Source organism: Camelina sativa, chromosome 6 (assembly GCF_030686135.1).
Source record: "Camelina sativa cultivar CO46 ecotype springtype chromosome 6, ASM3068613v1".
NCBI lineage: Eukaryota > Viridiplantae > Streptophyta > Magnoliopsida > Brassicales > Brassicaceae > Camelina > Camelina sativa.
The window spans coordinates 4,587,930-4,600,784 of NC_141885.1; the positions used below are offsets into that span (position 1 = coordinate 4,587,930).

Below are 12,855 nucleotides of genomic sequence, written 5' to 3' on the forward strand. Positions count from 1 at the left end.
TCAAAGGGTAGCAGAGAAGTCCTGATTAAGTCTGTTGCACAGGCTTTACCAACGTATGTTATGTCCTGCTTCCTCCTACCGTAACAAATCGTTAACAAACTTAGAGGAGCAATTGCTAGATTCTGGTGGAGTACAAAAAACAACAATAAAGGTCTGCACTGGGTGGCGTGGGATAAAATCAGTGTTCCCTTGGAGCATGGGGGGCTTGGTTTTCGGATCTAAAGGAGTTCAATCTGGCTCTACTTGCTAAACAGCTCTGGAGACTTCTGCGTTACCCTAACTCTCTCCTCTCTCGAGTCCTAAAGGGGTGTTACTTTAGGTATTCAAATCCCATGGATGTAAAGAAATCAAATTCCCCATCATTTGGGTGGCGAAGCATGATGTCGGCTAAACCTTTACTCCAGCTTGGTCTGAGGAAAAACATCCGTTCGGGTTTTATTACGCGAGTATGGTTGGATAGTTGGATCCCTACAATACCAGGGAGACCAGCGAAAGATCGAGGCACTGGTTGGGACCCGAACCTTTATGTGAACCACCTGATTGATTTTGAGTCAAAGACTTGGAAAATGGACAAGATAACCGACCTGGTGGACCCGTTCGATATTCCTCTCATAACTGGACTCCAGCCTAGTAGGAGGTTTATGGTTGATGATGATGTTTGGTGTTACACAAAGTCAGGACAATATACAGTCAGATTGGGATATGCTATTGCTACACAATCTAGCCTCGAGGTTTTAGAACCTAGCACTACCAAGCTAAAGAGTCAGGTATGGAAAATGAATACGTTGAGAAAAATTAAACATTTTATGTGGCAGACTCTTTCTGGATGTGTGGCTGCTAACTGTCGACTAGTAGAGTGTCACTGTGGCACAGAAAAGGCTTGTCCTAGATGTGGAGACGAGGATGAATCAATTAATACAAGATCTTGTTCACATGTCCGCCAGCTTTGCAGGTGTGGGCTTTGTCCAACATTGCAACCGTTCCGGGAGAGTTCCCATGTGGCTCTATTTTTGTTAACTTTGATTATCTGCTATGGCGAGCCAAGGAACAGGGAGCGAAGGAGGAGGAACTTGCGATTTTCCCCTGGATTTTATGGTATTTATGGAAGTCAAGGAACAAAAAAAATTTTCAGCAATAAGGATATTTCCCAGATGGATACGCTGGATCTTGCTTCTTCAGAAGCCTTAGCATGGAGATTGGCTCAGATAGTTGATTCCTATGAGGAGTCTGAAGACAGTCATCAAGAGGAAGTGGAGGAAGAAGAGGAGGCTATAGGAGAAGTTAGGTGCCAACTAGATGCATCTTAGGAGACTAAGGATCAGTTTGCTGGTTTAGGTTTTGTGCTATTGAGTCCTATCTCATATTACGGTCTGAAAGACACAAAGAAACAGCTCATGGTTCTTCACTATGAGTTGTAGGGTTTAATCTGGGCAATGGAATCAACATTACAACAAGGATTGACATCAATACATTTTGAGACAGACTGCGCGACCATTATCAAAGTCATAGAGAAGATTGATGAGTGGCCCATTCTTTCCACGAAGTTAGATTCTTTTTCTGTTTTAAGAGCAAAGTTTTTGGTTTTTTCTATCTCTCATATTCCTCGAACGATTAAATGTCCGTGCCGATCACCTTGCAAAAAGTGCACAAGGTTTTCTTTTTTCCCATGTAGACTTGTAGGTTCCGGAGCAGTTAACTCTATAAACCAACCTTTTCGAACTTGATTAATAAAGTATGGTGTTTTTGAGGTAAAAAAAAATATATTACTCTAATATATATTAATTATATTTTTCTATGTAATTCCTTTAATTATATTATTTTATTATGGTATGTGATTATATATAAGTTGTATCATTCCATTTGATAATACAATAATAATAATACGATCCTATTCTCTCTATTTATATCACGAGCCTGTTGCCAGGGTCGGATCTGCATATGCACAAATCTAAACCTTAGGAACAAGGTTTTTTAAAATATACATATTCAAATTCAACTTAAACTCCAAAAAATAATTTTAAAAAGAGCAATGGACACGAAAATATGAAGGAAATCAACTATCTGAACAGCTGAACTCTCATTAAACGTGTCAAAATCTGCATTGTTAAAAAACACCATCATCTCTCTCCTCCGCTAAGTTACTCCAGTAGATGACTTCTACAAGTGGTGCGAAGATCTCAATGTTTGGTGGTGCCAAGTCTGGATTTGTTATCTATATCATTGATCTCAATTTTTCAACGTGGCACTACTAATAAAACCCTAGAAGGTGCTGATAAAGATAGTGGACTTCACTCGAAGTCTGTTCATTAACTCACTGTCTCAAGTTCGAACTATATTGTTGCAGGTTTTAGCATTTTTTTTTTTTTATGTTTTGTTAGTCGGTCGTCCAATTTTTTTTTTGCTTTAAGGCATATAAAACACGTGCGCCGGCTCTCTGCCATGTGATGTGATGTGAGTTTAATTTTCAATGCTAAACGACATGCTTTGTGACGAGGTGATATTATTTAAAAACGTCGTGTAGTTTTGTGTCGAGGTGACATTATCTCAACACGGCGTAGTTTTGTTGCTTAGAATTTAATAATTTAAAAAGGTGTGTGGCATTTTAGTATATTTTAATAATTACATAGGCAAAATAATTTATTTTATCCAAAATTAGAAAACCTTACCATGTTAGATAGAAAATACATAGACATATTAAAATTGTTGACGAGGCATGGCATGGGATGATGAAACACAACGTTAAAATTATAATTACGAAAATTACCTCACAAAATAAATATTAATTTTGTAATCGAATCATATTATTTTGCATAAAATGTTTTCAACAAAACATTTCTTAAATCACGAATTCCATAATTTTATCAAACTATTGCTTAATTAATTTTTCTTAAAAAAACATTACAACAATGGCTCTTATTACATCATAATTTTTAAAAAATATATTCAAAAAGTTCTTAATTAGTTGATAAATGATATAAAACATAATGAAATGATTTTGATAATACTTTTGGTTATTGTTTTGGTAAGATTCATATCAAATACCCGCAGATCTTGGATTCACTAATAGGATGATCCATTTTTTTTTTTTTATCAATACCAAATAACTCTTATTAATTTTTTTTTTTAAATAATAACTAGATGGTAATTGATATAACAAGTAATACAACTTTACGTATATAGATTATATCGAAATAGGAAAAATGTGGGTAAGCTATCGTTATCATGAGATATACATTCTCATGGTAGCTGATTATCACCCGAACATTCTCAGAAATTGAGGAGAACCATTTTTACTATTGTTTAGAACAATGGTTGTTCACCTTGTCATATTTGGTCAAGTTTTTTAAGAATAAAGAACTATCATCATACAAACTTTGTAAGAATAAAGAAGGATCATCACACAATCATATACGTTCACATGATATTGGTTCTTAAAACCCCATATTGTGGACAACAACCATAGCTCCATAACCGTCCTCATAGACCTCATCAAGATAGATTTGATTTAGACTTTATACTTTTCTAATTTACATTTTGATTAATTTAGTACTTACATTGTTCGAACTGTTTTTTTTATGAATTAGAGATGTTGTTTTAGGTCCTCAGCATTTACATAGATTAAGGAACTGTTTGTTTAGTGAACCAAACGCAGTAACTGTACGCATATATAAAATTGGTTCATGATTCTTTTGATCAAGATTTTATTCTTAAATACAATTGATTTTGTTATTTTTTAATTGTATATTTGAAATAAAATTATTTCCTTAGCAGATCTAAAATTTTTATAAAATAATATTTTATAACTATCATCCGTTATATATAATTTTATCTAAATGTACTATGTGGGTTCAAAACGTGTAATACTCAAACGATTAGATCAGCAACATATATTATTGTCACTTTAGTTTGAAATTGCTTTCAAGTAATATAACAAAATTGTTTAAAAAGAGAAAAACAATAAAAACACAAAAGTTTAGAATTACTTTTGTAAAATTTTCTTAAATTTTCCTTACCTCTTAAATTTATGAAAAACTTGCACTAGTTTATTATAAAAGTTTTAGAATTTTTCTCTCTAGAAATACACTTAGTCATATTTGTTAACCGTACGTTAATATATTTGTATTTTTTTCTTCTGAATTTTCTAAGTGAAACAACGGCGTTTAAGGGTTGTCGCTAAAGAAAGGAGAAAACAGTCAAACACACATTTGCGAAGCGTTCTGAGTATTTTTGGTAAAGACCTAAAAGAGATATCCGACGAAGCTCCGGCGAACCCCAGCTTTTACTCCGAGCGACCCTTCTTCCGAATCCTCTTACGCCGCCCCTGGATCTCACCCCTCGTTTCTCAAGCTCCAACAATCTCCACCATTACTCAAGGTAACAGATTCAAGTTTCAGACTTTTCGTTTCTTGCAGATTTGGATTTGTGGGTTTTCATTTCGTTTTTTAATTTGTGAGTTGTTTTTTGTAGTTTTGTTGAATTGGGATTTGTGGGTTTTGTTGAATTCAAGTTTTTGTAGTTGTGTTGAATTCAAGTTTCAGACTTTCGTATGTTGTATGCTTTCGTTACTCGTTACCGTTGTTAACACCATCATCTCTCTCCACCGCTAATTTACTCCAGGAGATGACTTCTACAAGCGGTGCGAAGATCTCAATGTTTGGTGGTGCCAAGACTGGATTTGTTATCCCTAAGAACAAATTATCTGGATCATTGATCCCGATTTTTCAACGTGGCACTACTAATAAGACCCTAGAAGGTGCTGATAAAGATAGTGGACTTCACTCGAAGCTGGGGAAGAGAAAGACTAAATGGGGTCCTGACTTGTCACAAGATATTGGAGTCAAGAAAGCTCGAGTTTTAGCTTACCAGGTATAAAATTGAATGAAATGTTATTGTGTACAACTGATTGTTACTAAGATGCTATATTGTGAACAGTTGATTGATTTGGAGATTAAGCATTGGAATATGATCTGAGTTGAACCCCATATATAAAGATGTGGTAGCTTTATGTATGGAATTTGAACATTTTGCTTGGACTGGTTTAATGTTTGAATATAGTTTGGGTGTTTTTGCACAAATTTTCACAGGTTTTGCAATTGAAATGTTAGATAATAGATTCCTTTTACAACGTGGTGCTATATTGTAGATAATATCTCGTATTTGGCCCACATTATATGTTGAAGCTCAATGTTCGACTTTTTAGTCTTTATTCTGTTGGCAAGAGGACTAATAATGTCATGTTAGTTTTGCCTGTTGGTACTAAACACGCATCGGCGTCTTCTGTGAATTGTCCAAAATGGAAAAATCCATGTCAGGTACCACTATGTGATAAACTGCGTGTTTGGGTGTGATAAACTGCGTGTTTGGTGACCAATTTTGAGCAGAAACGCCTGGATCAAATTACACAGCGACTGGCATCGGGAACTCTTGAAGTGGAGACTAATAGAGAATCAGCTTTAGCTTCACAGAACACCAATGATGTAAGTGATTTTCAGTACTTTTTTTTTCTTCTCCATTTATGATTCTTTAGCAATGTAAACTCATCTGCCGTTTATATGTTCATAGATCAGTATTGCTGAACAGCTGGAGTTTGAGAAGCGCGAAGCAATCGGTATGTAACACTAAATTTTCCTCATTCCATCTGGACATTCGCTTTCCCTCAAGTAATATATAGTTTCTTTACTTCTAGGGGAGATACTCGAGCTGAACCCGAGGTACAAGGCTCCACGTGATTATAAGCCATTGCTAAAAGAAGCTAGATTGCCAATTGATGTAAGTTCTTGCTTGGTTAGATGGTTTAACCTTTATCGAATCATGCATTTGTTCTCTCATGTGGAGTGTTGCCTTACTACCTACCTCACCGAATCTAGAAAGTCTTGTACATTTGTTTGAGAGATGGATCATGTCGTATCTTGGGAGAGTATTGAGAATGTATTGAGTTTAAAGAAAGGATAGGTCTTATTTCGGAGTATGTTTCTCTTTTCTCATTCTAGTCCTGTTTAAAGTCATGTCAAAAGTGGAATATAATTATGTATCCTTTTGATGACTTTTATCTATTAGTCCACCATATTTTATGTATCAGTTGAGGGTGTAATATATCAAGCTGTTTAAACCTATACAACATCCTTTGGATTCTGCTTTCTAAGTTATGTGATAACTCAGCTGTTCACAGCTTATATTGTATATGGACCTATGCTTTTGCAGGTTAAAGATCATTCTGATTTCAGCTTCCTAAGTATCATATTTGGTTCCCAAGGTGATACTCAAACGCGGCTCGAAAAAGTAAGTCACCTATGAATGCCATTGCTGCTATTCAAAACTATAGGTTCCTTACCTGCCTTGAGTCAACATCCTTCTGTGTGACTGTGTCTTTTTCTAACATTTCTTTCTTACTGTTATCATTCCATTTTTACTCTGCATACGAGCTAAGTATTTTCATTGTGGGAACAGGAGACGGGAGCCAAAGTACAAATTTTTGGTACTAAAACAGGAGGAGAGAAGGTAAATATTGGAATACAATATCATCGAGTTAACCATAATAGACTTTCATTTTTGTTCTGCTTCTCCATGTTGGTCCCTAAAACTTCTCAAAATTCTTAATGCGAAGGTTTATGAATTGGATCGTGCAGGTTGAACTCTCTCCTTCACATGAAAATGAGATCCAGACGCCCTGGCAAACCTTGTATTTTCAGATATCATCTGACACTTACGAAAAAGTGGATGCAGCAATTGCTGTAATTGAGCTACTTATGTCTTCAGTTTCTGTGAGTTCCTAAATCTTCTATAAGAGAGTTAGAAGTATGATATAGCATTCTGTTATTTAAAGTCTCAATCAAATAATACTCAAAAGTATATTGTTTTCCTTTGTAGGGAAATACGGGAGCTGATGCTGCTCCTTCATCTTCCAGATCTGAAGATATTTCAACTAATCCAGCCCTGACCTCCGAACAACCAACTGATAGCTCTTTACAACCTCCTGAAAGCCAACTCCAACAGCATGGTTCTTCCTTTCCTTGGGCTTCAAATCAAGCTCCATTTCATCCACCTCTTATACCCTCTGCTTCAGGTCATGGTTATAGTATCCAGGAGCAAGCTCCATTTCATCCACACATGCCTCGACCACCAGATTCGTTCGCTTTTAACCTTTCCAACACACCAAGGGCCTATTCTGTGACTGCGACTCCATATGCTGGCAGTCAGATACAACCAATAGGACCACATTCTACTATGAGGCCTTCAACCCTATTTACTTTCCAACCTGTACATAGACCAACTTTGTTGCCAGACGTAGTCTCAAGCAACATGGCCCAGTCAGTACGGCCTCTGGCTCCTAACTTTAGTCCACATCCGGTAGCTCATCAGCAAGGTACTGAACCACCATCAATTCCCTTTCCCACAAGTATAAATCTGAAACATCTAGCAGAATATGGTTCTGGTGGTTCTATGCGTCCTATGTCTGTGTCAGCACATATTACTGGCAGGCATGCTGGTCTTGCTCCTCCCCCAGATCGTCCCATAAATACAGCTCCTAGGCCATTTTCCGGAGATTTTGGTTTCCTAACACAGCAGCCAAACGTTGTTTCCACACCACATATATCTCCTAGACCCAACTCTCAATCAGCTCATCTCCCTCATCTGTCATTTCAAGCCCCATCCGTCACTCTAAACCCTCGACATCTTGGGCAAAATTTCACAAGATTACAGCACTTCGACAGGCAGATGGAACAACCCTTGAGCCATCCATCTACGCCATTTCATGGTAACGCGAGATCTTCCAACTTGCAGAACTTTGGACCACCATCGTCTCATCAGATGAGGCCGAGGAACTTCCCTGGAGCTCAATTCCTGCAGCATTCTACTCATTTCCCTCCAAGACCAGTCTTTCATCATGATAATTTGGTACCGCGTGGCCAGCCACAGATTCGCCACCGGTTCAACTCTGGAGTCCATCAAGTGTATGACCCGTTTTCACCCGGTGATGTTTAATTTAGTAGTGTATTTTCAGTTGTATGTGAAGGATAGGCCATTGTATGTTATTTTCCGAACAGAAATTCCGAAACGTACGTTCACGTTCATACTTAAGTTCAGGAGACACATGATTTTCTTTTGTTGTTGACTTGTTGTATTGAATGTAAAATTCGTTCGAAGTCCTCTGAACAAACCTTTCCGGAAAATCCAAAGCCTCTAAAATGTTGTTAAAAAAACAAAATCCCATTGAACTGAACCAAAAGCTTGGCAATATCAATTTTCATGGCCCAATAGAGATCACTTTATAATTTATATATAATCCTAGCTTCTCTTTCCCTAACGCTTGTAGAACTGGTTTCAATCCTTTCAATCCTAACGCTTTAGGGACTGCTGAACCTTAGTATGAACTGTCCCTTTTCGCCACAAGTGGCAAATGAGTTACATTGAAAGGTTACTTGAGAAAGTCTTTGACTATCGTATTCTTATCCAATCTTCAATATATAAATCCTTGCATGCGTAAAATTTTGAAATTTCAAATCAAATGCAAAGGAGTCATCTGCAACTCCATACCTCAGAACGATTTTTTAACTTCACAAGAAAAGAAACTAAGACTTTCATAGAGTCGAAACATTTGAACGTCAGCAAAATAAGACGACATCGTAGAGTATGTACAAATTCTAGATTTTTGACACATTGTAAGTAGAACACTATCTCTTGAGTACCAGAAGGTTCAGATGTTGGGGCCTGACCTAAGAATCCTTTCAAGCTTCTCGGCCTTGAGGTAATCATTCTCTGTAAGGGGTCCAGCAGGAAAAGGTGTGATCTCCACCACCAAATGAGGAGTAGGTAACTCATCAAACAGAGCTCTCACATTGTTGCAACACACGCTTTGACCATGCGCACTCTCCCTCCGTATTTGACAACCCTGCAATAATAGTAGTATCTCCGTTTACCGAAACATAGAATAATAAAAAACAAGAGTGTGTGGGTAATTATATGATAAGATGTGCTTTTTGTTGTTACCTTGTGAGATGTAGCATCTCTAAAATGATCATCATCTGAGAGAAGCGACGCAATGGCTTTAAGCAGACGGTTCCCTTCACCTTTGGAAGGCACCCTGTAGTTCCTTCTAAGTGTTCCCTTTGTTGTCGGGTGCCATTTGCTCACTAGCTTCCTCTTATCAGCTGCATCCTTTTCTGAAACATATATACAAATATAAAAAGATTGTCTCATACTCCTAAACATTTGAAACTAGATAACAATCAAGCAATCTCATTCTTGTTCATGGAAACTATAGCTGAATCTCAAACATACCACAAAAGAGAATGTGTGAAATTGGATAAAAAAATTTAGACTTGAACACAAATCCTATAGACAAATGAGTCTTTAAGTGTTGAAACAAAACCTGGTTTGTTGCCCTTAATGTTCTGAAGCCATTTTGAAAAACCAAGATCAGCGCCATCATCTTCAACATCAACACCACCGCTGTCCAAACCTAAAAGATTATGCAAATAAAACAAAAAGAAACTCAAAACAAAGAACCATTGAAAAAGAAGAACCCTAGAGAGTAAGTAAAAGTAATTGATTAAAAACCACACAAACCAGAAACGATAGGGTTAGACTTGGATCCAGCAAAACCAGCTTTCACGAGAGCGTAGAAGACACAAATTCGACCAGCCCATAAGACAGGGGTCTCAAGCAAGGAAGCACGAGGAGGAGACCCATTTGAGGTTTTCTTCTTCCGATAACGAAAAATTAGATGGCGGGTTAACTTGGTTCCAGGAAAGATGGACTTCTGAAGAAGTGAACAAGACGGGTTGGAGTTGGAGAGAGTAGGGATCGTTGAGTAGTGAGATCTCAAGTAGAAGGACACTGAAGGGACTTGAACCAGTGAGAGTTGCATTGTTTCTTGATCTTGGAGCGGCTGAGTTTGGGAGACTTTTGTTGAGTGGAAGTAGATAAGTCGCAACGGCGTCGTTCTCAGTTTTTTGTTAAATAGGCTTTCAAATTAAGTCGCAAAAACAAAAAATATACAAGCCCAGACAGACCATTATGTTTTTTTGGGACTAATAATAAAAAGAAACTAGTTAAAATTAGCCGAACATCAATTTTGTCCATTAAAAAATCTCACTCACACTCGCACTCGCACTAATGCAACAGTTGATCGATTGAGGAAGTCTGATAATTGGTCAGGGAAGAGCGTATGCTGTTGAGAACAAGCTCTAGAGTATTACATGAGAAAGACTCTTTCATCACAGTGAGAGATGGAGATGGTCTTAGCTGCATATAAAAAGAAATGCCAGAATAAGAGTAGTTTTTGGTTCTCATGCAATGTAAGAGATATTGAAACGATCCCCATAGCAAGAGAGGTTCAAATATTAGGGTCAACAACTTAGGGAGGTTAAAAAAAAAAAAAAAAAAAAAAAAAAAACTTAGGAAGGTCTTTTGGTTTTTGGAAAAATAAATGACTAAGTTTGACAAAAAAAAAAATGAATAAAATTTTGCCTTAAAGCTCGAATTTTGTTTTAGTGGAAATCATGCATTAAATTGAGGTATATATCTAACTAAGTGAGAAGATAAATGGAAATTTATTATATTAAGAGTCTCTAACTTATATATAGCTACTAGAAAATGAATGAAAAAAAAAAGAGTTGTCAATCTTATCTCTTTCTTTATTGCCATCAAATTTCCAATTATGTAATTGCACTATTATAACCTCTTTTATGTTGATTTATTATATCAAAAAATCTTTTATAACTAAATAGATTATCGGGTGGGTTTTCTTCTACAGTGACAAGATACCATATTTAAAAGACATAAAGATTGATAGGGATGAGTTCTCTTCTTTTTCTTTGGTTCATATTTCTCATAATTCTAATGTTAAGGCGGATTCTTTGGCACGCTCAGCGCGCGCAAGTCCGCATCATGTTTTGTTTGTAAACGATTTCCCTTCAAATTGGGTCATTTGAACTGGTTCTTTTGTTGACAAAAAAAAAACACAAACGATCTCTTCACCAAAAAAAGATGCACAAACAATCTTTTTTTTTTTTGAAAATTTGTGAATTTTCATTGAAGAAAATAGATTATAATTGATACAATATTTTGGGTACAGAAAAAAGATCTTGCTAAAAAAAAATTAAAAAACAAGAGCTATCTTAGAGAGTGCTAAAACCAAGCAATGAGCACTAGAGAAATCTTAACCAATCTTGCATAAGATGTTTGAAAGGTTTCTGGTGATTCTTTGCTATGATTGCATCCCTTATCTGCATGTCCAGCATCTTGAACAACATATGAGCTGGTGTCGTGATGTTATTATGTACCCGATTATTCCTTTCTATCCATATAGGATAGAGGACTGCCTGAGCTACCAAACGCCGAAGGGAGAGCTTTAAAGAGGTATCGGGAATGTCCAGCCAGGATGAAAACGCATCCCAGGTGTGAAAGACAAAAGGATTGTATCCTAGTCTCGTTGTTGTTTGCAAACAAATGTCTTCGCTGAACTCGCAGTTGAAGAAGATATGGTCGCGAGTCTCAGGGAGAAGTCCACAGGGAGAAGTCCCCAACTTGGTTCTCGTGGGTAGCCGATTGAGGTGTGTTAGCCACATCATGAAAGCGTGTCTTGGGATAGCACCTTTGTACCATACATGCTTTGTCCAAGCAAGCGGCTCTTGTCTCTCCCTTAAAGCTTCCCATGTACGTTTAGTACTGAAAAACCCAGTAGTGTCTCCTTGCGTGCACCAATGGAAATAGTCCTGGTCCAAACTTTGAGCCGGAGTGTGAACAATCGTTAGGTAAATTTGAAGCAATTCAGCTTAAGGTGACCGTTCTGAACGAAAGAGCCAGCCATTCGGAGAGAAAGCAAGTGCCACAGTCCCATTTAATGGAATACCGGTTTGAACCGGCCCTGAGGGACCCAAGAACTGAAGAAGTTTACCAAATGGAGTCCAGTTGTCGAACCAGAAACTTGCCTGCTGTCCGTTGCCCACGACACATCTCAGGAAGGAGTTGGCTAGGGGACGAAGCTGAAGTAGAGTTTTCCACGTATGCTTCTTCTCATCTATTTGCCAAAGAACCTCTTCTTTTATTTTGTTGTTCTTGATCCATTGTACCCACAGAGAGTCTGTTGCTGAGTGGAACCGCCATATGAGCTTTAGGCAAAGAGTTCTGTTCCAAGTGTCCATTCGTCTAAAACCCAATCCCCCTTCTTCCTTTGGCAAGCAAAGAGTCGACCAAGCCACTTTTACACTTTCTTATTTTGTTATATCACCTGTCCACAAAAAGTTTGCACATAAACTCTCAATGCTTTGCAAACATCCTTTGGGGAGGATGAATGCAGAATCTCAAAAGTTTATTGTGCCATATATTACAGTGGATATGAGTTCTTTCTTCCTGCATATGACAGAGCACGAGTAGACCAGTTGGTGAAGTTTGCTGAGATCTTGTCTATTAAAGGTTTGTACTCTGCGATACGGAGCTTTCGATGCATCAATGGCAGTCCAAGATACCGAATGGGTAATGAACCGAGCTTGAAGCAAATGTATGCAATCCTTTCGGTTTCAGGTTGGTTCACTCCTGCAATGAACAAATCAGTCTTGCCCATGTTTGTATGAAGACTCGAGATCTCACAGAAATCACGAAGGACCTTAATAATGTTTTCCAGGGAGTTGTAGCTTCCATCAAAGAACACCATTATGTCGTCTGCAAAGGCTAAGTGAGACACCTGTGGGGTCACTGCTGATGGATGGTGGCCTATGCAGGCAGTGTTGTGCTGACTGTTCAACATTTGAGAGAAAACCTCCATGGCTAGGGTGAACAGATAAGGGGAGATCGAATCTCCTTGACGAAGCCCTTTTGCACCTTTAAAATAGCCACAAGATTCCCTATTGACAG

The 12,855-nt window shown here is 37.6% G+C and overlaps 3 protein-coding genes across 7 annotated transcripts; 1 reads left to right on the top strand and 2 right to left on the bottom strand.

The window, feature by feature from the left end:
* Positions 1-4,074: 4,074 nt before the first annotated feature.
* On the top strand, positions 4,075-8,158 carry LOC104698698 (uncharacterized). 5 transcript variants are annotated; one of them, XM_087455893.1, is made up of 9 exons: positions 4,075-4,374; positions 4,618-4,866; positions 5,382-5,477; positions 5,563-5,608; positions 5,687-5,769; positions 6,202-6,279; positions 6,448-6,498; positions 6,627-6,761; positions 6,868-8,158. In XM_087455893.1, the coding sequence occupies exons 2-9, from the start codon at positions 4,621-4,623 to the stop codon at positions 7,981-7,983; spliced, it is 1,851 nt and encodes a 616-aa protein (XP_087312019.1). In that variant the 5' UTR covers positions 4,075-4,374; positions 4,618-4,620; the 3' UTR covers positions 7,984-8,158. The 5 variants fall into 5 exon arrangements, with proteins under 5 accessions (XP_087312019.1, XP_087312022.1, XP_087312023.1 ...); XM_087455896.1 differs by having other exon boundaries at positions 4,081-4,374; positions 5,313-5,477; XM_087455897.1 differs by having other exon boundaries at positions 4,144-4,374; positions 5,242-5,477.
* Positions 8,159-8,647: 489 nt separating this feature from the next.
* On the bottom strand, positions 8,648-10,224 carry LOC104790406 (uncharacterized). Its single transcript, XM_010516155.3, has 4 exons — positions 9,568-10,224; positions 9,371-9,460; positions 8,989-9,161; positions 8,648-8,890 (listed from the first exon to the last, which is right to left on the bottom strand). The coding sequence occupies exons 1-4, from the start codon at positions 9,866-9,868 to the stop codon at positions 8,696-8,698; spliced, it is 759 nt and encodes a 252-aa protein (XP_010514457.1). The 5' UTR covers positions 9,869-10,224; the 3' UTR covers positions 8,648-8,695.
* A 926-nt stretch (positions 10,225-11,150) lies between these two features.
* LOC147942258 (uncharacterized) lies at positions 11,151-12,146 on the bottom strand. The gene is made up of 2 exons (XM_087455990.1): positions 11,788-12,146; positions 11,151-11,670 (listed from the first exon to the last, which is right to left on the bottom strand). The coding sequence occupies exons 1-2, from the start codon at positions 12,144-12,146 to the stop codon at positions 11,151-11,153; spliced, it is 879 nt and encodes a 292-aa protein (XP_087312116.1).
* Positions 12,147-12,855: the final 709 nt, after the last annotated feature.